This window comes from Ambystoma mexicanum, chromosome 6p (genome assembly GCF_040938575.1).
Source record: "Ambystoma mexicanum isolate Mex_15411 chromosome 6p, UKY_AmexF1_1, whole genome shotgun sequence".
In the NCBI taxonomy this organism is placed as follows: domain Eukaryota; kingdom Metazoa; phylum Chordata; class Amphibia; order Caudata; family Ambystomatidae; genus Ambystoma; species Ambystoma mexicanum.
Genome location: NC_090935.1, coordinates 861,897,485 through 861,919,636, shown reverse-complemented (window position 1 = coordinate 861,919,636; position 22,152 = coordinate 861,897,485). Strand labels below are relative to the sequence as shown.

Sequence of the window (22,152 nt, the reverse complement as noted above, 5' to 3'; positions counted from 1 at the left end):
GGGGGCAGAGGAGGAGGAGTGGAAAACCTGTGCAAAGCCCTCTGCTGCTACCTCCTGTTGTCGCTGAGTGACCTGTCCAGCCTCCATGTACCGCAGTCCCGGAACCCTTTGAAGCCAGTGAAAGCTCAGGATTTGAAATCGGTCCTGCCCTCAGACTCAGGGAAGGACTTTATTCCTGGTTTTGTCGGAATGGCCAAGGACTGGGCAGTTTCAGTGGAGGTTTTCTCTTTTGTCAAATTGTCATCAGTAAGCGAATGAAAGAGGTCCACGCCCTTAAAGGGCAGATCTAGGATCCGCTCCTGCACGTCAGAAGAAAACTTAGTAGCGTGCATCCACGATGTGCTTCTCATTTCGACACCAAGGCACAGACCTCGGCTGTGTCGATATGGGAGACCGAAGACTCCATGAGGTCCTGCGCAATGGCCCGGACATCTACCAGACCGGTCTTGAAGAAGGCTTGCCTCTCAACCGGGAGGTCGGGCAAAAACTCCCAGAGCTCCAGCCACAGCTTCTGGTTAGCCGTGGCCAAGAGGGTGTCAGTGTTGGCCTGCCGCAGGTGCAGTCCTGAAATGGCATAACAGCGTTTGCCCAAAGATTCGAGGACCTTGTCTTCCTTGGAAAGACAACTGAAGGTGGCTCCTGTGGAGGAAGACAATGAACACTATGGTTTAGAATTATAGTGAGGCCACAGCAACCACTGAAGAATGAGGCTGTGGGTGGGATTCCAGGAGGATTGGCTCCCCATTCGTCAGCCTGAATCTGCTGTCCAGTTTCTTTCCCAATCTGGGCATTGGTCCTGGGATTCTCCCAGAACTTTCTCGCCACCTGCAGGACATCCTTCTGGAAAGGGATGCCAGACCGGATCGTGGTGCGTTTGCCAAAATCTCTGCTAGCACACCTGTCTTCTGGGGTGCTTCCTCAGGGAGAGGGACCCCCAAGAACTCTGCCAGGCCCTGAAGGCAGTCATGAAAGGCTTTAACGGATGACGAGGGTTCGTCAGCATCCTCCATTCTGCCCCCTTTTTATTTTAGACCGAGGGCAGTCTGGAGCAGCAGACGGGTCAAACGGCTGTTGAGGGGGAGACGTTGGGGGTACAGGAGGAGGTGGAGGTGTCCAAACAACCGGCACGGCCTGGTCAGAGCAGGGACTGGTACCGGGACTGGTGGGAGAGTCAGAGGAGGCAGGAGAGGAGGTGCCATCTACGGGATCAGCTCCTTCACGATATCCTTTAGGAGCCCCGTCATCTGAGGGGGACGCATGAGGAGGAGGAAGCGCTCGAAGAAGCGGTCCTTGCAAGCCGCAGGATCCCTAGGTGCCCAGCCCTCCAAGGCACTGGGCCTCTGCTCTTGGTCAAAGAGCGCTCAGGTGCTTGAGGCGTGAAGCCATATGGCTGCGATGGGTAGATGTACCCCTGAGCAGACCAGAAGTCTGTACCATACAGTCTGCTGCAATGCCCATTTGATGGGTGAGAGCACAGGCAGGCCCCAAGACGAATCCAAGATGGCTGCCGTCCTAGCAGGCTCTGCCATGTGCCTGTTTGCCATTTTGTGGCCTTGGGGACAGAGGGCGTGATGGCCCGAGCCAGACGAGGTCTCAGACATGGGAGGATACAGCTTGGGCCTTGCCCCCAAAGCAGAAACGTCAACCTCGGAGAACGCTCTGGTTGGCGTGGGCCGGATGGCCGGTAGTCGAAACCCCCTTACTCACGACCTGGGAGCGAGCACCGGTAGGCTGCGGGCCCTCTGCAACTGCGCTGGTAGTCATGCTGGATTGAGCCGAGGACATACTCTTGGAGGTGGCACTCGACGATCATGTACTCCCTGGGGTCGAATAAGAGGACAAACTTGATTGCCCTTCCGAGCACAGCCCGGTAGAGCCCCTGAGCCCCTCGGCTTGGGAGCCGGTAGCCTTGACTGCCTCAGGTCCACCCTTGGAGTGCTCGGAAGAGCTTCTGGGCCCATTGGTTTTGGAACCCGGAAGCCTAAGAGGCCTCCGGCCTGCTAGAACTTGAATCCGAGGGACCCTTGCCTGTGGGAACCCCGGGGAAGGAGTCGCCTTGTTGAGGAGCTATGCTTAACAGAGGGCCTACCTTGTCTTGACGGGAGGTCCTGGAGAGGAAGTCCTTAAGGTGCACCAGAGGAGAAGCATGGAACATCTCCCTACAACACAACAAACGATTCTTCAATGCATGGTGACCGAGAGCGCTGCAAGTCGCACACGTATCCCAGCGGTGGTCGGGCCCCAAACACTGAAGACAGAGTGCATCAGGGTCCGAGGCCAGGAACGAGCAGTTGCACAAAGCGCATCTCGTGAAACTTCCTGCAGTGGACATGCTTCCGGGGAGGCTAGGCACCAAAGGGAGTTTAAGACAGATTTAAAAAGAAGGGGAGCAAGCGGAATGTTAAAGTATCTGTGCTGGCTGCTAGGTCTGACAACGTCTGTGCGGAAAAAGGGACTGAGGTGCAGCGCCAAAGGGCAAGGCTTTAGCGGATCATTCCCACGCCCGATGCCGCGCCCTCGCTTTCTGCACTAAATTTAAAAGAGAAGTTCAATTTTTCACTGCCAAAGGCTTCCGGTACCATCACCATGTTGGGGGACGCCCACAAGTATGGAGGAAAGGGGACAGGGCATATGAGCATTAGATGTTACAGATTAAGGCAATTTGTTTAAGGCAATGTTTCCAGATTCCTTTACATTATACCGTTGGGAGTAAAGAGGGTGTTTTGTTTAGCTTGAAATACCCTGAAGGGTCTTTCCATTGGTAAGGCTTGTTCAGATTGTATGATACTTGTGCCCAAAATCCCAGATCTTATATGTGGGGCAGGGACATTATAAAGACAATAAGCCATTACCTGTTTTGGTAACCTGGAAAGGTTCATCGTTTTAGAGACAAAATGCTGCGTCTAATCCCACGGAATCTCCTCACCACCGTGGGCCTTGTTTCCTCCCATGTGATCCTCCCGCAGTACACCACCAGCCAAGGTCAGGATCAGGAAGCTTCTGCCTTTGCCTGGTCACCTGGGAGGAGACTTTAGGTAGGGTTTCAGTGAGGGATCTGTAAGATTCTTCACAGTTCACAACAGGTGGTAGTCGCAGGACTAGGGGTTTATATTATAAAATGAGTCACATCTGTGGTCCATGTGTTTCATACATAATTGTTTTCAGAACAGGTCTCTTTTGCGCTGCCTCTGCAGCATTACCCCTCACCTCGCTTGTGCCCCCCCCTTCACCTTTGGCACTCTTAGACAAGGGGGGGTCCTGCGTTCAGCCTCCTACCAGGCTCTCATGTCATTTAGGGTCCTCTTCACCACCTTCTGCTCCTCTCCCTTTGGCTGTATGTAAAGTCCCACACCACTCTCACTGCCTTCCATGCTACCTGAATGTGCTCCTTACTTCACTTCACTTCCACACCCTCCGCCTTCAACCCCCTTCCTCATACCTTAAGTCCCAGACAAACGTTGGTATATGTGTAGACTTAGCAGCTAGATAAAATACTTTGCTGCTAAGTCAGCGTTTGGAAAGACCTGAAACGCAAAGCTACATATAGTAAGGTAAATGATTCATGCAGGTCCCTCACAAAGAAAACATTTTCAAGTTCCTTATGTTAGTACTACCTCTGCATTGTTAAATCATTTCTCAATGCTACATGTTATTGGCTCAAATTCAACAAACAATGTTGAACAAACGAAAGGTAAAGCATAAAGATAAGTATTGCTAAAATAAATGGAAAAAATAAACTGCATTGCAACTCAATTGAAAATATTAAATCCAAAACAAACCCAAAGACACTTTGATAGATCATGGTTCCAGAGAAAGCTTTTCTTTGCTTTTTGGCTCCAAACCCAGAACACCTGAGACCCACTGTCTTAAATGTTTAACATCCTACCATTTCAAGGGTTACATTTTAATATTGCCCAACTTGGGAAATATTGCTGGCAACTACTGTCGAAAGGACAGTGGGTTTCATGCCCCCACCAATGGCATAGATGTCAATTTAACCAAAACCTGAAAAAGGGTATGAGGCTCTTTAGATTGCCACATTCATGGGTCAACTATAGTGCAATGTTGGCAGCAGTTTACACATTAAAGCTGGCTGAAGAACACTTGGTATTTACAATAAACCATCAAAATCTGATCAGTTTTATTAAATCTTCAATACTGATCAGCATTTATGAACAAACCCTAAAAACAATGCTAATAAATGCTGTGCTACAAAGACTAATTGGATGTAAGTAGTTCGCAGGAGAACTGCAGTCTAAAATTGCAAGTCAACTATGTTTATTGATTAGACTGGGTATCCTAACGTTTACATTTAGTAATGTATAGCTTAAGCACTTTTGTATCAGTACAAGCAGAAGTCGAAGCTGATGTTAACAGACTAATGGTTAATAGCGTTATATTATACAACCACCACTATTCAGTAATTAAACCGAATCACAAATATCAAAACCCTTCTAGTGTTTTTCTACATTACATTCCAAGTTAGAGCACTCATAATATGTAACAGGACCACTTCTTGCCTAGAAGTACTTGATGCCGTTAATTAATTGTCCGATCATGGGAAACAAACACATCCTCAGCTTTGAATTTCATGCTCTCCATGCTATGATAACCAAGAACAGACTATAGAAGACTCCTGGTGATGTCCTTTAATTGCCTAACAAGGTAAATTAAGAAAAATCATTAAATTATATCCCTGCTGTGATGTTGCAGCAGGACTGAAAAGAAAAGGATTTTAACTAGTAATTTTCCCAAGTACAGGCTCGAAGCAAATTACAGAATCAAATAGTCTAATTGTTGTACAGTAGATTTTAACACCCAAGGGAAACTTTAAATCTAACCATAAAGAAGTTTAGCCGAGTCCTAAAAATGCCATAAGAACTTGCAGTCCTCAGACGGCCATAAGGGGAAACGGCTTTGAACAAGAAGTACTTACATCGCTTGCAAACTATCTGCAGTTAAATTATTCCACATAATCTCGTTTGCTTGCAGATTTTCAATTTCCTCGAGCAGAGATAAATCAAACTCTATTTCCTGTTCCTTCGACTCTGGCGACCTATTACAAGAATGTAAAATCATCACTGCAGCAATTTTAACTGTCATATACCTGCTGGAAATGGATCATCAGGGACACAGTGCTTTTTAGCAATAACAGAACAGACAATCATGAGGCATACTTGAGTTTTCTCATTGTCAAAAAAAAGAAAAAGTTCAAAATTACCACCTGATTATTTTGAACTTTCCTTTCTACACATTAGACAATTATGTTATTTCACACGACACATGCATTTTGATAAGCTTCAGGAACTTCAAGTATCTCAAGTAATCCAAATGATTAATTAACTTTATGTCCTGCGCTATCACCAGGGAACCCAATTCCTAACCAATGGAATATGAATCATATTAACAAAAGCAGTAACCATAGGACACTTAAAAATTGAGTTAACTTTAAACGTTAAGCGAAAAAGAAAAGCACTAAATGTCCCTGTTTAAGTTTTAAAAAAATGAACAATAAATAACAAATCACTTACAAGTAAATATAATTTATTTACCATTAGGTACTGATTCCAGAGCTTTGTGAATTCACATCCCACTCATTTACCCCCAGTGGTTGTCTGAATCTGAACGTCGGCAGCGTGTGACCTCTGGATAAGCATCCTACTGAGGAAGTGGCAGAGGAGATGACAGCTGTCATCAGACACTTGGTAAGAACAGCAGGGGCACTTAAAACAACCCTGGAAAGTGGCTGAAAACGCGGATTAGAATTGGCAAGTGGGGGCAGCTGGACTTGTAAGACTTTTGAAACTAAAGGAGTAGAATCTTAGATCCTGCTCAGCTTCATGAAAGAACCCGCTGCTATCTGGCAGATTTAAAAACAAAACATCCACATTATTCACAAGAGAACCCACAATGGAAAATCTAAGAAAAGTGGGGAAAACTGCAAAGCCTATAAAGGGAGTAGAGAAAGGTACTTGGGCTCTAGAAGGGGAGATAGAGAATGTAGTGTGGTCAATCACGGTGCCGCGATCCACACAAGTGCCTTGCCCAGGACTGCCTGGTGGCGGTAGTGATGCTACTCGCTGGAGCGGAATGGCGGCCGCAGTGGCGCAGATCACGACGTGTGGAGGATCGGAGGGGGACCCACCCCTTGGCTTGTCAGTGCTGAAACACTGGGAGCTGGGATGGCGGCGTGCTCCTCTCTGAGGGGTAGAAGTCGATGAGAGAAGACAGCAGAGAGACACTGCAGGACCTCAGAGGAAAAGTTCTAGTCTTTTCCTTCTACAGCACCAGGAAAGGTCTCGTAGGTCTGGAACTCCATAGAGCCTATAGGAGGAACCATGTTCAAATTCCCATAGAGAAATCTGGGAAAAGTAAGAGATACTTAAATTGATAAAAGAAAAAAGTGAAACCCAAGGATTGGACAAATTATAATTAAAAAAGAGCCCATGGGGAACCGCCAGGGCGCGCTGAGATGGTCTGACGCTCCTTCGTCTGCTTCCCTCCTTGGGCTTGTGTAAAGGATCTTGAGCACCCCCCCTTGCTCCCAAAAGCAAGGTGCTCCGACCCCCTGGGGTCTGTACGAACCCTAGGGCGAAACTCCGACTTCTGAAGGTGACACGAAGCCAGTGATCCGAGCAGGTTCCTTTCGGCGACAGAGAGCAGAGTCCAGCTCCCATCTGTTTCTCCACAGCCACAGGGCCGTCCTTGCGGTGGGGGAGGGGGCTGAAGCCCTGCCTCCAGGAACTTATGCAGGGGCGTTGCTTCCTTTGCGGTGTCCCGCAGGGACCGTGATCCCGGCCCCCACCACAGCATAATTGGGACGGTGATACCACAGGAATCTGCTCGTTGGCAGCAACGAAGTGGAGCTTGATTGAAGCAGAGGGGCGGAAGGTGAGGACACCGCGGCGAGGGAGCGGTTATTGGAACCGCTCCGTGAGTCCCTTAGAGCCGAGAGATGACCCCCGCTTCTCCCGATCGTGGGGCCGGCTCCTTCACCACATAATACTGCCACGCCTCAAGCTGACGGAGGGATCGCTGCAGGTGGGGCTCCTTGAAAAATCTCGGCCCCAGTGTTACAGAGACGCTGTGGCGACCGGCTGCAACCCACCACAGGTCCCAGCAGCGGCGGGAACACATAATTCCTTGTTTGTGGGTCCCGGCAGATACCAGGTTGGTGCTCCGGATCCCCTCCCCTCCTCAGTATTACCTGGGAGGGTTTCCTCCGTCCCTTCCAGCCAATGTGTCCATCGGAGTGGGGTTGGGGGGGGAAGAAAAAGAAAACAAAAAAAAAGACTTTGGGGCTAGAGCCAGGATCCGTGGCCTGTAAGGATAACGCGCGACCCTCCCCCCTATACCACTGATGTTAGAGAGTGGGGTAGCTCATGCTGGGGGCGTGATTCACGAGGCCTGCCCTACCTTTACAGCCGGATTTCCACCTTATCCAGCCCAGCCTTCACTTGAACCTAATGCAGAGTCTCCTTACGGCGCCTACCTTGTTAATAAAGCAGCCAATGGTCGCTGCCTTTATCAGCCTTGTATGCCAGCCCGACTCCTTGAGGCCGCCTTCTCCAGGCCGACCCTTGACCCTTCGAGCGTCTCCCCACTGCCCAGTATACAATAAGGGGGCCAAGCCTGTGTTCTGTGTGGCCTGGTGTTTCCATGAGCTGGTCTGCTTCTTTGCAGAGATTTCATCGCACACCCTCTTCCCCTGCGCACCCCTGTCCTACAATGGCAAACCAGATGCAGCCTGAATCACTCTACTCCAACTCTGTAACCAGGGCTATGGCTGCCCTCCTAGAGGAGATCCGGGGATTCAGAGCGGATATAACCGTGAGGCTGGACACACTGGATAAAAAGGTTGACTATTGATGACCAGGTTCAGGCGCTGGAAGCTACTACCGCCTCAGTCGACACTCTTGAAACCCAGTTAGACATGCACTTGGCGGAGTTGGAGAGAAGGGAAGAAAAATGTTCATTGAAGCTGGAAGATTTGGAAAATGGGGAACGTCGATGTAATCTAAGATTCTTGGGCTCTCTGGAACGCGAAGGTGAAACTCAATCCAACATTGTTAAAGCTGTCAATTCTGTTATCAGGACACTATTTGAAGATGCCAACACCAATGAACCAACCATCAACAGGGCACACAGAGCTGGTGCTTCCAACAGAGGCCCCAGATCCATCCTTGTGCGATTCCACTATTTCTCAGAGAAAAGCTACATTTTGGAGCTGGCCCGCAAGAAGGGCCCGGTCGGATGGGTGGGTGCGCAGATCTCAATTTACCAGGACCTGTCGGCCTTCACGCTGGTGTTAGGGAGAATTCTCTGTTTAGGCTGAATTTCCTAACCTAGTGAGTCCCCCAGCAGCTTTGCTGGAGTTTTGGGGTTTGTTTTTCTCTCCTGCCAAGAGTGAGACTCTTTTACCCTCACTCTTGGGCATGATTTGAGTGTGTTTCTTTGAATCTAGATGTGTTTCATGGGCTATGGGGTCTTTTACTCCATAGGGCTTTATGTGTTTTTGTGATGTGTGTTACACAGCACCCTCAGTGCAGTAACACAGGGGTGTCATAGTGACCCCCCAGTATAGACTCCATACCCTGGGACTGACTACTGTCTCCCAGGGCATGTAAAGTCACCATTGACTTTACTAGTCTTAAATTCTGAACAGAACCAGTACAAACCATCATATTGTGGATGTACTGGCTGGGGCAATTCAATTGCCCCAAGGTCTGTTAGTCGAGGGGGCACGTCTCTGTCCCCTCTGATCGAGTTTTGGCTGGTGGCAGTGGATACTACTTTTTATATTCAACCGCGAATATTTTCCTATGGGATTTCCCATTGTTTTAGGCTACTATCTTTATTTAATTATTTACGGTAGCCTCGAGCATACCGCCGGTTTATTTAATTAATATTAATTCTCTGGTTGGTATTTTTTGCCAAAACCTGATTCTAAAATGGCGTTTGTGTTCTCTTCTGTGACTCCAACCCAAGTCGAGCCCTTTGTTCCACTTTTTGGCGGGCTTCTCCACAGAAGCCCTGCAAAGTGGTGCCACTCTGTCTGGGGTACTTAGGAGGGGTGGAGGGGAATTTAGGCACCCTGGACTGAGTTGCCTAGGCAACTCAAGTCGCACTCCATCCTGATTGGCCCAAGTGGTGAGCCGGCCAGCTCACCACTTAGCATGTTTGAGTGACAGCTAGGCTGAGTGAATGGGGGTTTTCTGCATAAAAGCAGGGCTTTGGGGCCTGGAACTTCAGAAGTCGCCACAGGACCTAAGAATCCGACGAGGGAGAAGCTGAGCCGACCCGCCACGACGCCACCACCGGTGGAGCCCTGCTGGACCGTCTCACCACTTTTCCCAGCGACAGAGGAGATCTCCCGCCGGAGAGCCTTCTTCCTTTGACTGGTGGGGATAACCAGTTTCACCGTCTTTTCGCCTTCCCGACGTACCTCATGGCCGCCTTGCCTGTGCCAAGCACCCCGGCAACCGGGATACCACATTTTACCATGACCGCGAAACAAAGGTACCACCTTTAACCGGAAAACTCTGCGGCTGGTTTCTTCCCTGGCAGTGCAACGACCTTCATCTTTCCTCCAAGTCGAGATCTTCTCTTCCCCTGGACGACAACGCGACTTGCACCCACTGCCAGGAACAACTGCCACCGCTGGAGGATCCTTCCCACTTAAGGTACCGTGTCCCGCCTGGCTTCCCTTGCTACCGACTGTACGGGGTAGATTTAGCCCCCGGCTTTCGAACCTGGGTTAGCCTAGGACACCCTGGCTAAACTTTCCTATGCCTCTCTAAACTCTTTTTGAACTCTCTGCAAGACTTTCTAAGCCTAGTGTAACTGTGTGATCTTGGGCGCATTTGTGCTCTTCTCTCTCTAAGAGTGGGCCCAGCCTTTGGACTTTGGCTCACCAGTGACATTTGCTCTTCTGCCTTGCTAACAGTGTTCCTGAATCTTAGAGTGGTGTACCTTTCCATATTCTGTCTTTTTCCCTCCCTTTCTCACAAACTTATTGGAGTGCCATCTAGTTAAGCGCTCACCTCTGTATGAAAATAATTGGTGTTTTACTGTGACTTATCTGATAAGGAAAAAGGGGTGTTTATATTACAATAGTAACTGTGTTTAGAATATTTTACAACAAGAGTGCTGGAGTGTTTCAAACAGTGTGTTTTTAAATAAATAATTATATACTTTGATACCAAAGCTCTGGTCAGTGTTTGCTTGTATTATTGTGTCTGAGTGCCTATTGTGTATACTTTGCATACTGCCTAACCCTTCTTGAGAGAAGTCTGACTGCTCAGCCACAGCTACCAGGTAAATCTGGGTGGTACAGACTGCTACCAAGTGGGTTTACTGCTAACACCTGTAGTCCTAAATCTTTTGCAGTGTTCCCTAAGGGAACTGCACAGGTTTCTGCCTAACAGCTGGCGAGGCATCGGCTTTGCTCCCCTCTGACAAAAATGCTTCAATCTAAGGGAGTATGATACCGGTGGGGATATCCCTTCTAACTTTCCTTTGAACTTGAGGGTTACAAGTAAGCCTTGGTTACAGAAGATGATATCCACAGGATGCCTCAGGAACTCATGGGCGATCTGAGCATGGCACCCGCTGCAGAGGGTCAAGAACGAGCTCCATCCGGCCCCATGGGATCCAAAACCCCTTTGGAAAGACGTAAAGTCTGAGGTCACAGGAAGTTTAGAAGGGTGGCTCCGGTATCACCAACTTCTTCCAATGCCTGAGGTTTTTTCGTTCACATGTGGGGTCGCTTCATGTAGAGTAGGAGATTTAAAATAGCGAGTTCAAGCTTGTTGCTCCCAGTGGGGTCCGTGTGATGGGCCCCACCTGGTCTTGTGCTAGCAGCACTCTGGTTTAATCCGTTTCTTACTTGTATTTTGCTCTAAGGGGATGGGGGCTCTTCTCATTTTTGAAGAGTTTAGGGGCCTGGAGGGGGGAAGACACTGGTGGCCTCGTTAAGGGACAAGTGGATGTCGCTCGGTATTCAGGCGTTCAGGGGTGAGGAGGGAGGGGGCGGGATGGGTGATTGAGACCGTTTTTTGGTGTTACGACTCATGTTTACCAAACCTCCTGGGTTTTCCCGGGTCTACGAGTCACTTTGAGGGCAACTGTGGCACACAGAAGCAGTGTGGGCGGGATGACACTAATAGCTCCTTAGATGGAGATGAGCTACTTTCATTTCTTTGATGTATGATACATTACAAACTTTGACAGTGGGGTCCCTGAACATGCAAGGTCTTAATTCTCCTAGTAAAAGGTCAATGGTGGTTAGAGAATTCACTAGGCTCCAGCTCCACTTTTTATTCTTACAAGAAACTCACTGGGTCAAGGGTAAGGAGCCGAACTTCAGAGCTAGAGCTGTACAACATGTTTACAGCTCGCCCTTTATAGCAAAAAAAATGTGGGGTCACCCTTTTGGTCTCACCCAGAGCTCATTTCTCCCCTAGTGCTCAAAGGTCTGACCCGGAGGGGCGATATATTATGGTCAAAGGGGAATCAAGGGTAGGCTTTTTATCCTGGTGTGTATCTACGCCCCAAATGAAGCGCAGGATCTCTTCTGGGAGGGGATGAAGGAGAACATTATGGCATTCACGGAGGGAACCCTTTTGGTGGGAGGGGACTTCAACATGGTTCTCAATCCAGATAGGGACAGAAAGTCTTCCAATACCTGTCCGGACTTGCGCCTTCAGAGGAAGTTGGCGGCTGTATTTCAAAGGGTTAATGGGGAACTGGGATTGTGGGACTCACACACTCCAGAGCAGGGTCATGATCCATACTTCACTTTTTTTCAAAACCACATGCAACGTTCTCTAGAATTGATTATGTCCTGTTAGATTCCTCGCTCAGGGAGCATGTTTCTGAGTTTGGGGTGGAGTCCATCCTGTGGTCTGACTACAACTTGGTTAAGATCAGGTTGGGCGTTCCTCCTCCCCCCTGATTCGGAACACGATGGACATGCAATGACTCTCTACTGCGGGACACAGAGGTGAGGCAATCACTCTTAGCCACCATAAAAGAATACTTCACTATTAATGATAATGGGGAAGTTGGGGTCATGGGGGTCTGGGATGCGTTTAAGGCCACTATTAGATTACCCTTATGGCTCGAGGAATAAGAGAGAGAGAAGTGGTGAGGAGAAAAAACAGAGAAAAGATTGCCGCTGTCCGACCAGGGGGGAAATTGAAGTCGCAGATGTTCCCGGGTAGGTGGGAGGAACTGCAACAGCTTCAATCAAAGCTTGCAGCCCTTCTCGTGGGCCAGACAGAAAGGAAATTGTCTTTCTTAAAACAGAAATATATGGAGAAAGGGGAAAAAGCGGACAGGATATTGTCCTGGAGGCTGAGGGAACAGTAGGAGAGCAGACTCCATTCCATCCCCTGAGGGAGAGAAGATGTTACGAGATGGCTCTACTGCAGAACAATTTCGATTATATTATGAGCGCCTGTACTCCTCGGAATACACTGGGGACGGAACCGATGTTGACCAATTCCTGGATTCCCTCCATATTCCCCGCCTCCACCCAGACAGGGCTGACCCTTTGGAACTCCCTGTCACCCCAAAAGAAATTGTAGACACTTATCTCTTCCCTGAAAAGTGGCACAGCGCCAGGGGACGACGGCTTTACAGTCTGCTTTTATAAAACATATCACTCTACTTTGGCCCCGTTCATGTCCAAAATGTTTAACGCTGCCCTGATGACAGGTGCCCTCCCACATTCCATGATGTCTGCCTTAATAGTGGTTCTGCCCAAAGGAGGAAAAGACCCCTCTCAATGCCAATCCTATCACCCTATTTCCCTCCTAAACACGGATGTTAACATTTTGGTCAAACTCTTAGCCAATAGACTAGCGGAAAACACCGTCCGACCCAGGTGCATGGGGACCAGGTAGGCTTTATTCCTGGCCCTCAAGGGTCAGATAACGTGAGAAAGACCCTGGACCTCATGCTCGAGATCTCGAGGCAAGACTTGGAGGGCTACCTTCTCTCGGACTCCGACCGCGTCGAATGGCCTTACATGGGGAAAGTACTTCGAAAGATGGGATTGGGAGACAGATTTTGTGGGTGGGGTCTCCGCTCTGTATAATTACAAGATCCTCATTACGGCTAGCTTGGAGGGTAGACCGTCATTTAAAAGAATATGGGAGGAAAGGCTGGGAATGGCTCTGGAGGAGCCGACATGCGAGGGCGATCTTTAAGTCCATCTTTGCAGGCCACTGTACTCCATTCTTGGCACCGGCCCCCGGCTACCATGTCCAGGTTGTTCATGGACGTGTCCTTGCTGTGCCCTAGGATGTGTACGCAACGTAGCACCTGGTTCCATATGCGGTGAGAGTGTCCGGTCATCCGAGTGTACTGGTCCGAACAACTCAGCTGGATCTAAGACATTGTAGGTATGTGCCAGTCCTTACTTCCGCTAGAGATCCTTATGGGCACCCCTAGTCCAGACTCCGAGCTGTATACATTCCCGAAAGTTGTTGTGGCAATGTTGAGAGCGGGAGACTTGTGTGCTCAAAAATGAAAGAGCACCTCTGCTCCTACTAAAGACGAATGGCTCAGTAAATTGTGGGCTATTTTTACTTATGCGAAACTGGCTGCTATAACGAACAATTCACTGGCCCTCATTACGACCCTGGCGGAAAGCGACTGACCGGAGCGCCACAGCGTAAATAGCGTTTCCGCCATTGCACGAAGGAGCAAAGTGCGGCCCATTCCGACCCATCGGGCACGAGCACCACGGCATGGCGGAAGTGCAAAGTCCGCGATGGCGGAAATGACCCCAAAACGGCCCACACCGCCGCCGTACGTCGCCCCAGGTACAATACCGCCACCCCTCTTAGCGGTCACCGCAGTGTGCGCCTACCGGAAAGTACGGTGGCCGGAAATATACGGAAACGGAAGTTAAAACATGGGCCCGGAACGGGAAACAACCCGGCGTACACCTATAAATACACTAAAACCACACAACCACTAAAATCACTACCCTGAAACACACCCCAACCCGTCAACCACCCTAGCGAAACCACGAATAATGGGAAAAGCAGCGAAGAAAGCGTGCGACCGCAAGCGGCAGGTCCACTTCTCCCGTGAGGAACTCACGGTGCTAACAGAGACCCTCCAGGAGAATGCTGCCGTCGTCTTCTGCACGCAAATGACCAGGACGGCACTTGTAAACAAGAAGGCCATATGGGCTCTGGTGGCACAGCGGGTAAGTGCGGTGGGGACCGCACCCCGCACCCCACAGCAATGCCGCAAGCGATGGGACGACCTGCGGATACGCGTCCGCAGCATACTCTCTGCCAACCGCAACATTGCCACAGCCACCGGGGGAGGTCCTGAATCACCCATCAAGTTGACCCCCTGGGAAGAAATCTGTGCCTCCACCATCGGAATGGAGAGCATAGAGGGAGTCGGAGGGATGGAGAAAGGAGTGCAGACATCCGAAGATACAGGTAGGTGGGCCAGGAAAAACAATGCCAAATCCACACAGTCCATCCATGTGAAGTACCATGCGTCCACATAGTGCAACAGAAACACATGTCCAGGAGAACGTCCACACACATCGGCCTGATAGCGCACGTTAAAACCCACAATAAATACATAAATAATTAAAAACCCCCAATACACGCACTACACGTGCAGCAGGCACACCCTAACTGCAGGCTGCCAAACAACTGCACCCTCACTCCACACACAAATCAAAGCACCTCCAAGGGCCCGGCCCAAATCACCCTCAGGTACCACCCCAATGCATGTGATACAATGCCATTCCAATTCCCACAGACCCACCAATAACCCTCGCCCTCCTCTACTCCACCACAGGGTCCGATCCAAACGACGAGCTACAGGACACCCCTACCAGCACACCTGCAAAGAGGGCCAAGACCAACGGCCAGAGACCCTCCACCTCAGCTGCACGCATCAAGACACGCCAGCAGCACAAATCAGGTGGCAGCATAGAGGAGGGAACATCAACAGGCACCCCAGCAGCCAGCATGCCCACAACACCACCACCACAGGTCCCCCCAATGGATGCCACAGAAGGCACTGCCTCCGGTGGCAGCAGCACCATAGGTGACACCCCATTGATGGCAGCATGCTCCGACACAGAAAACGGGGATGCCGAAGTCAGATCCATCCATGACCTGTCCCAATCCCCCTGTCTGTCCCATCCCGTACAACATGAGGATACCACGCAGGGGCACCCACAAGACGACTGGCCATCCCCCACAAGCCCTGTGGCAATGCAACATGAGGACAACATCCCCTCTGTGACACCCCCGCAAATGGCCTTGGCCCAGCAGAGGCAACAGTCCCTCGACCAGTTGATCGAACAACAGCAGCAACTGGCCACGCTCCTCAAGGACCATGCTGATGAATGTGGGGGCACTAAGGCAGACATAGAAACATCAACTGAGACACTTAGGGCACAAATCGAGAGTAGCACCGAGAGCCTGAGAGTCCAAATGGAGAGAAGCACCGAGAGCCTCAGGGGGGAACTGCATGCGACGGCCAAGGACGTATGTGCCGAACTTGCCGCAGTGCGCCGTGTGCTCACTGAGCTCTCGCAAACCCTTAGGGACATGCATGGACGTGAGCAGGCAGACACATCATCCGTTGCACGCTCCGTCCAGGGCAGCCCCCAACGTAGATCTGGAAGGAACCTGCGCTCCACAGGCAGGGGTGCCCCTGATACCCGCAGAGGGGGCTTGCAATAGCGACAGCCCACTGACAATGAGCATCTTTGGACACTGGTGTTCGGGGGGGAGGTAGGGGGGGTGGAGGGGGTGTGTTGGGCTCACTTGGGTGGCGGGTCGATAGGGTGTTCAACATGACATCACATATGCCATAAAAAGTGCACGATCAACCAATGAGATGTGTAGACATTGATCTTTGTGTACTAGGCCATCATAGGCGTACAGTCCATATTGTGCATGTCCCAGACACACGCAGTGCCACGAGTCCCGTGTCCATGTATCAGCCACCAGGCGTGAGTGCTAGAAGCATACATCAATGAGATGCTGACGAATGTCACGGGCCTCCGGTGCCTCGCAGACTCCATGAGGTGCTGCCACATCCCCACCCTCATCATGACCATCATCAGGTGCTTGCAGTTCTGCGTCAGGGGGCATGGGCACATTTCTACGTACGCACATGTTGTGGAGCATGACACATGCCATCACCATCTTTGCAACCTTCTCATGGCGGTACAGGAGTGCCCCGCCAGACCTGCTGAGGCAGCGGAAACGGCCCTTCAGTAGGCCGAATGCCTGTTCTATGACTACACGGGTACGTGAGTGGGCATGGTTGTAGTCCTCCTCATGCTGGTCCCGTGGGTTCCGGACTGGTGTGAGGAGCCATCTCTTCAGTGGATATCCAGCATCACCTGTATGTGGACGAGAAACGTATGATGTGGAATGCCATTGATACGTACGCACACCCCCCCCCCTTCCTGCCAGGTCATTGCCAATTCACATACCCCACATCATCATGCATGTAATGAGACTCACCGAGTAGCCAGGATCTGTTCCCTGCGTGTCGCTCCATGTAGCGTGGTATTGTAGAGTTCCTCAAGACCATAGAATCATGGGTTGATCCAGGGAATCGGGCACAACAATGTGTAATGATCCTGTTGGAGTCACACACCATTTGTACATTCAGGGAATGAAATTGTTTTCGGTTGCGGTACTGGGCCTCCATGGCATGTGGAACGACCAATTCCACATGGGTGCAGTCGATGGCACCAATGCAACCCGGTATGCCGCCAAGTGCATGGAATCCCACTTTCGTGTTTGTAATTTCCTGCTCCGAGCGTGGTAGGGAGATGTAGTCGTCTGCGTGCTGCAGGAGGGCATCGAGCACTTGCAATAGTGTCCGTGAGAACAGTGGCTGAGAAATGCCATGCAACTGTCCGACTGTGTGCTGGTAGGTGCCTGTGGCCAGGAAGTGGAGTACAGACACCACCTTCAGTAGGGGTGGGATGGCGGTTGGGCTATCTATCATGCTGACAAGGTCAGCCTGTGTCATGTCCACAATGGCGGCTATGGTGTCCCGGTCCAAACGGTAGAGGTTGTGGATCTGCTCATCAGTGAGGTTGAACGGATGTGCTCGGAGGCGTGGGATTGCGGGCTGCCTGCGTGGTGGTAGTGGCTGTGCTGGTGGGCCTTGCTGGCCCTGCCTTGCCCTCCTCCTCCTCCTGCGTCTCCTCCGTGCGGCCGGTTGTAGTTGGTGTTCGTCTTCCTCTTGGAGTCGGAGCACTTGCAGTGCTATCAGGTCCCCCAGGGCCAACATCGCGAGTCCTGCCGGTAGCATTTCGGTGTGGTTGTGGGAGGAGACTGGCTGTGCAATTCATGTGTTTTCAGGCTGTATGGCCTCCACCTGTGGTGATTCATTCCACCTGTGCAAACTGCTCTCCCCTTTGGCCGAGCACGTCACGCGCACAACGCTGCAATTCGGGGAATGGTATCTTGCTATTGCTATCATGTATTTGTACCCGATGGGCGTGTTGGATTGGTTGTTATGTTCATTCGGCTATGGTCCCATTGTTTCCCATTCTATCTGTGCAGTCGCGAACAGACTTGTGAAGGGTCAGTGGAACGTAGTACTCGAGTAACGGTGGGCCCTCATGCATCACTGTACCGAGTTGCAACGACGGGCGGGGCGTCCCATTCGTGGGTGAAGGCAGTTGCCATTTTCACACACAGCCGCACTCGATGGAATAATTAGTGAATTCAAACGGCCACAGATGCCTTTTCGACGTGATGTTGCAAATGAGGAATTCGAAGGGCGGCGCTTTCGGTTATCAGCTGGCGGCGAGGAGATGCCCACAGGTCTGACTGCAAATATAACGTTCTATTGTTCAATGTCCTTGAGACAGGGCCCATGGCGAGGGAGCAATGACTGATATGAATAGTTTGGGATGCGCATTAGCTACGTGGCCGATGAGGCCGGCCGTTCCCAAATACATGTTACTTCACAACACTTGAATTACGGGCTGGGGCACTGTGGATTTTGCAGGCTGCATAACGCACAGACTCAATGGATGTTTCTAATGTCATGTGAGTAAATATTCAGGCGTTTTGATCCCGGGATGAGGGAATGATGAATGGATGCATGGGCAGGTGATTTGATACAGAGTTTGCCATGTACAGGGCTTCTTGGGATCTATCCGCCTCCCCTACGCTATGTGATGCAGGGCTGCCATAGTGGGACCATCGTCTATCTGGCCTTGTTGAGCCCTCCCTGTCTCGAGGCGCCCTCAGACACTTGTGTCCATGCACGTTGACATTCCCATCTGATGGATTCTGTTTTGACAGACGCATGCACAGGTACACTCGTTTGTGATGGTGTTTGCACCTCGATATAGATGGTTATGAGTCGCAAGTGGTTTTGGGGTGGTGATGATCCTTTTGAGTGGGCTAGCATGCATATGGCTGTGGATTTCGTGTGATCATTGAAGTGAGTTGTTGGAATGTAGTTCTGATGGCCATTCTGTTCTTTTTCTTTTCTTTTGGTTGACAGGTATCTCCTCCCCTTTTGCCACTGCCATCTGTATGCCACCCCTGCAGATGGATTTTACTCCCGACACCTGCTGCTTCGTGTTAATCGGTGGAGCAGCATTACGATCTTATGGGACGATCGCCAATGGCCCACATGCCCTTACGCAGTACTGGTGTCTCGGAGCAACATTTCGGCCTTTCAGCTGGACTAGTGCCTCCCCATTGGGACAGCCCTGCGGTTCTGTGCGCTTCCATGTTGCCTTTTCGTACGTGAATGTGGCTCTGTGTACCATGGGGGTACAGGGCGACACACAAGTAGTGGCTGGTCATTTCTTGCGGATGCAGCCCACAATGGTGATTAGTGTTTTGGAGTTCATGGCCTGATGGCTGTATGGGCTTGGTGTCTTTGATGTGCATAAATTGCTATTCTGATTTGGCCCGTGTAGCGTTTTTCTTTGCAAGTGATGTGGCATATGCCTATTTGGGGGGCGATGTATTGTGAGGGGATCTGCATTGGGTTCCAGCTTCGGGGTTTAGTTGCGTGGTACTGTACTGGGCGCGTTTGCCTACTAAGCCCGTGAGGTCAGGGATGGGGGCTGCCTATATGACTGTTTGGATGTTGTCATGCTCAGGGGCGGGGGATTGGGTTTTGTGTAACAGATGCCGGTCAGCCAGGTGGACTGGTGGAATGATGTGATTTTCGGAATGTTGCTAGGCACAGGTGCCTGTGTTTGCGTGCGTTTCTTGGTGGGGGACTGTGGTCATGTCCATTGGGATGGCTTCTGTATTCGTGCCATCTGTGACCTGCAGCTCCCATTGGCCCCTCTTGTGTTGCTTTTGTTCGTTGGCATGCATGGGTGCTTTGTACATTTCAATGGTTGCATTGTGACTTCATTGCACCTACCGGGAGTTGTACTTTGTGGGCAGGGAGAGGTGTACAGGCACTCAGTGGGGCCGTTTACGGTTGATTCGCGATGCCGTACTTCTCGCCATGGCGGAATGGTACATTCCGCCATGCCTGATGGCGTTAGGTACATGTCCGCTAGGGTCGGAATTGGCGTACCGTTGCACCATGGTGGTGTTTGCGGTTTGGCATGGCGCGCGCGCGCGTGCTTGGTGCAGTTAGCGTTGGCGTTCACTACGGTGTCGCTAATGGCTTCGTACTTTGCGGTGACGGGTCATAGTCGCACCGAGCGCTATTCGATGGCGGTATTGCATTTCCGATTTCCGCAAGGGTAGTAATGAGGGCCACTGTCTTCCTTTGTGCAGGAATGGTCTGTTGTTCTAATGAATTATTGTGACACTATGAGACTGTGACTTTAGAGCACTGATGGAACTCTTGTATTCCTCTGTGTACCGCCTCCCACCAGTTTCGATACCCCTGGATGCTTGACCTCACCATGTCAGTCAATTTGAAATGTTCTCATTAGTAATTTATCATTCATCCCACTACTACTTCTACCCGTTGTCTGTCAGTCTGTCAGGATTTGGTAGGCTTTTGTGCAGGGTGATTGGGGGGAGGCTGCAGGGGGGAGGGAATAAAAATTGGCATTTTTCCATTATTAATGTTATGAAAAGTATTCGCCAGGGATTACCTGGCTGCATGCTTGTATATTAAAATGTTCAATAAAAACAAAGTAAAAAATCACTGACCCATTAGACACACTGCCCAGAATTGTTAGTGAATTGCAGGAGTTCGAAAAGATATCAGGGTTTACAATAAATTATCTCAAATCCAAAGCGTTGAACATAACGGAAGGTAGCGAAAACATAGCACTCCTGAAGGAGCGCTATCCCCTACAGTGGGAAAGGCAGTCCCTGGAATACCTGGGAATCCGTATCACTAGATCCACAAAGAACCTGCTCAGAGCAAACATTACGCCTTTATGGAAGCGCCTGCAGGAAGACCTACAAAGCTGGGATGCTCATGAACTATCATGGTTTGCTAGGATAGCGGCGATAAAAATGACCCTGATACCTAAACTATTATACGTAGTGAGCTCAACCCCAGTGGGGATCCCCCCAAATCTGATCCGGGAACTCCAGCGGGCCGTGTTTAAATTTATTTGGGGGAGCAAAAAGCCACAAGTCCAAAAAAGGATCATGATGCGCCCACCGCTTCTGGGGGGGCTGGGAGTCCCGGATATAGGGAGGTATGTGTTGGCAGCTCAACTAGTGCCAGCATTGAAGAGGGCGAGTGGAGACCCCCTCCCGAGGTGGGGGGAAATAGAACAGTCTGCGACAGACATTCCGCTGGGCATGTTACCTTTCCTGAGGCCAAAGGTTCGAGAAAAGGGAGGTATCCTTCTGGAGGCCACTAAAGAGACTTTACACACTTGGGATAGGGCCATCCGGGGTAGGGGGGTTAAACAGGGATTGGGCCCGCTGTCCCCTATAGCATTTAATCCAGATTTCTCACCCGGGCTTCATAAAACGTTCTGGGACGGTTGGAGGGGAGCAGACGCAGTGTCCCTACAAGACATGTATCAGGATGACACCCCACTATCCTTTGAGACATGCAAACAAAGATTTGTCATCACCTAGCGTCATTGATTCAAATATATACAATTGCGTCACTGGATCACGCACCCTGAGGTAAAAAGGGCTGGCTTACGACCCCCAGTAGGCCTAGAACTCACGATGCGGGAGGGGTCGCATGATAAAGGGATCGCTAGACTGTACAGCCTACTAGATAAAACGCAAATAGACGACACCCTCCAATATATGAAGGACTGGGAGCGGGACATAGGGGAGGTGATTACGCAGGGAGAATGGGGTCAGATCTGGAGGAGGGCCCACAAATTATCAAAATCCACGGCAATTAAAGAATCTGCAAACAAACTATGCTATCGTTGGTATCTGCCCCCGAGTAGAATACATAAAATGAATCCCGCGTACCCTCCAGAATGCTGGCGTCAGTGCGGGTAAAGAGGTGACTTGCTTCACATGTGGTGGTCGTGCCCTAGGATAAAAGTGTACTGGAAAGAAATACTGAGCCTTATCAGAGACATAACGGGCGCAGACCTACCATGGTCCCCAAAAGTCATCCTGTTGGGGGCAGTGGCAGATGGAATATATGCAGCTTCAGGGAACAAAGCGGCCCTCATTACCCACCTACTGTCTGCAGCAAGGATGACAGTGGCTCGCCGATGGAAGACAGTGGAAGGCCCCACTGCCCCATGGTGGTGGGTGAAAGTGTGGGGAGTTATGGCGATGGAGAACATTTGTGCAACAAAATCAGGGACGTATTTTTTGGCATTATGGGACCCACTTGAAGACTACGTTGGGGAGAGGGAGGCTCAATTCTTTAAACCTAGGATTCTAAAGAACATATTAGATAAGGACAGCAGAAGTTGCAAGACATATGGAACGGTTTTGGTTATGCTCTTGTGCTGTTTGGTATGGACAATAATACGGCAAGGGGGTGGGTGGGAGGGCGAGGGTGGGGGGAAGTTGGGGAACAGTTAGCCTCTTTGATAGAGTTCAAGCATGTTGAATAGAGTTTATTTGGGATTTAATAACATCAACATAAGATGTAACAGAAGGTCAATCTTTGTCTTAAATTGAAAACGTAAATAAAGTTGATTTAAAAAAAAACAAAGTAAAAAAAAAAAAAGAGCCCAGGGTTAAACAAGAA

General features: G+C 50.2%; 1 protein-coding gene across 6 annotated transcripts in view; it reads right to left on the bottom strand.

The window, feature by feature from the left end:
- FER (FER tyrosine kinase) overlaps nucleotides 1–22,152 on the bottom strand; it is a 2,139,903-nt gene that overhangs the window by 1,702,514 nt on the left and 415,237 nt on the right. For all 6 annotated transcript variants that reach the window (XM_069625482.1, XM_069625481.1, XM_069625479.1 and 3 more), the window contains one exon: nucleotides 4,937–5,056. In XM_069625482.1, the coding sequence (XP_069481583.1) occupies nucleotides 4,937–5,056 (120 nt within the window). The remainder of the gene's footprint in view (nucleotides 1–4,936; nucleotides 5,057–22,152) is intronic.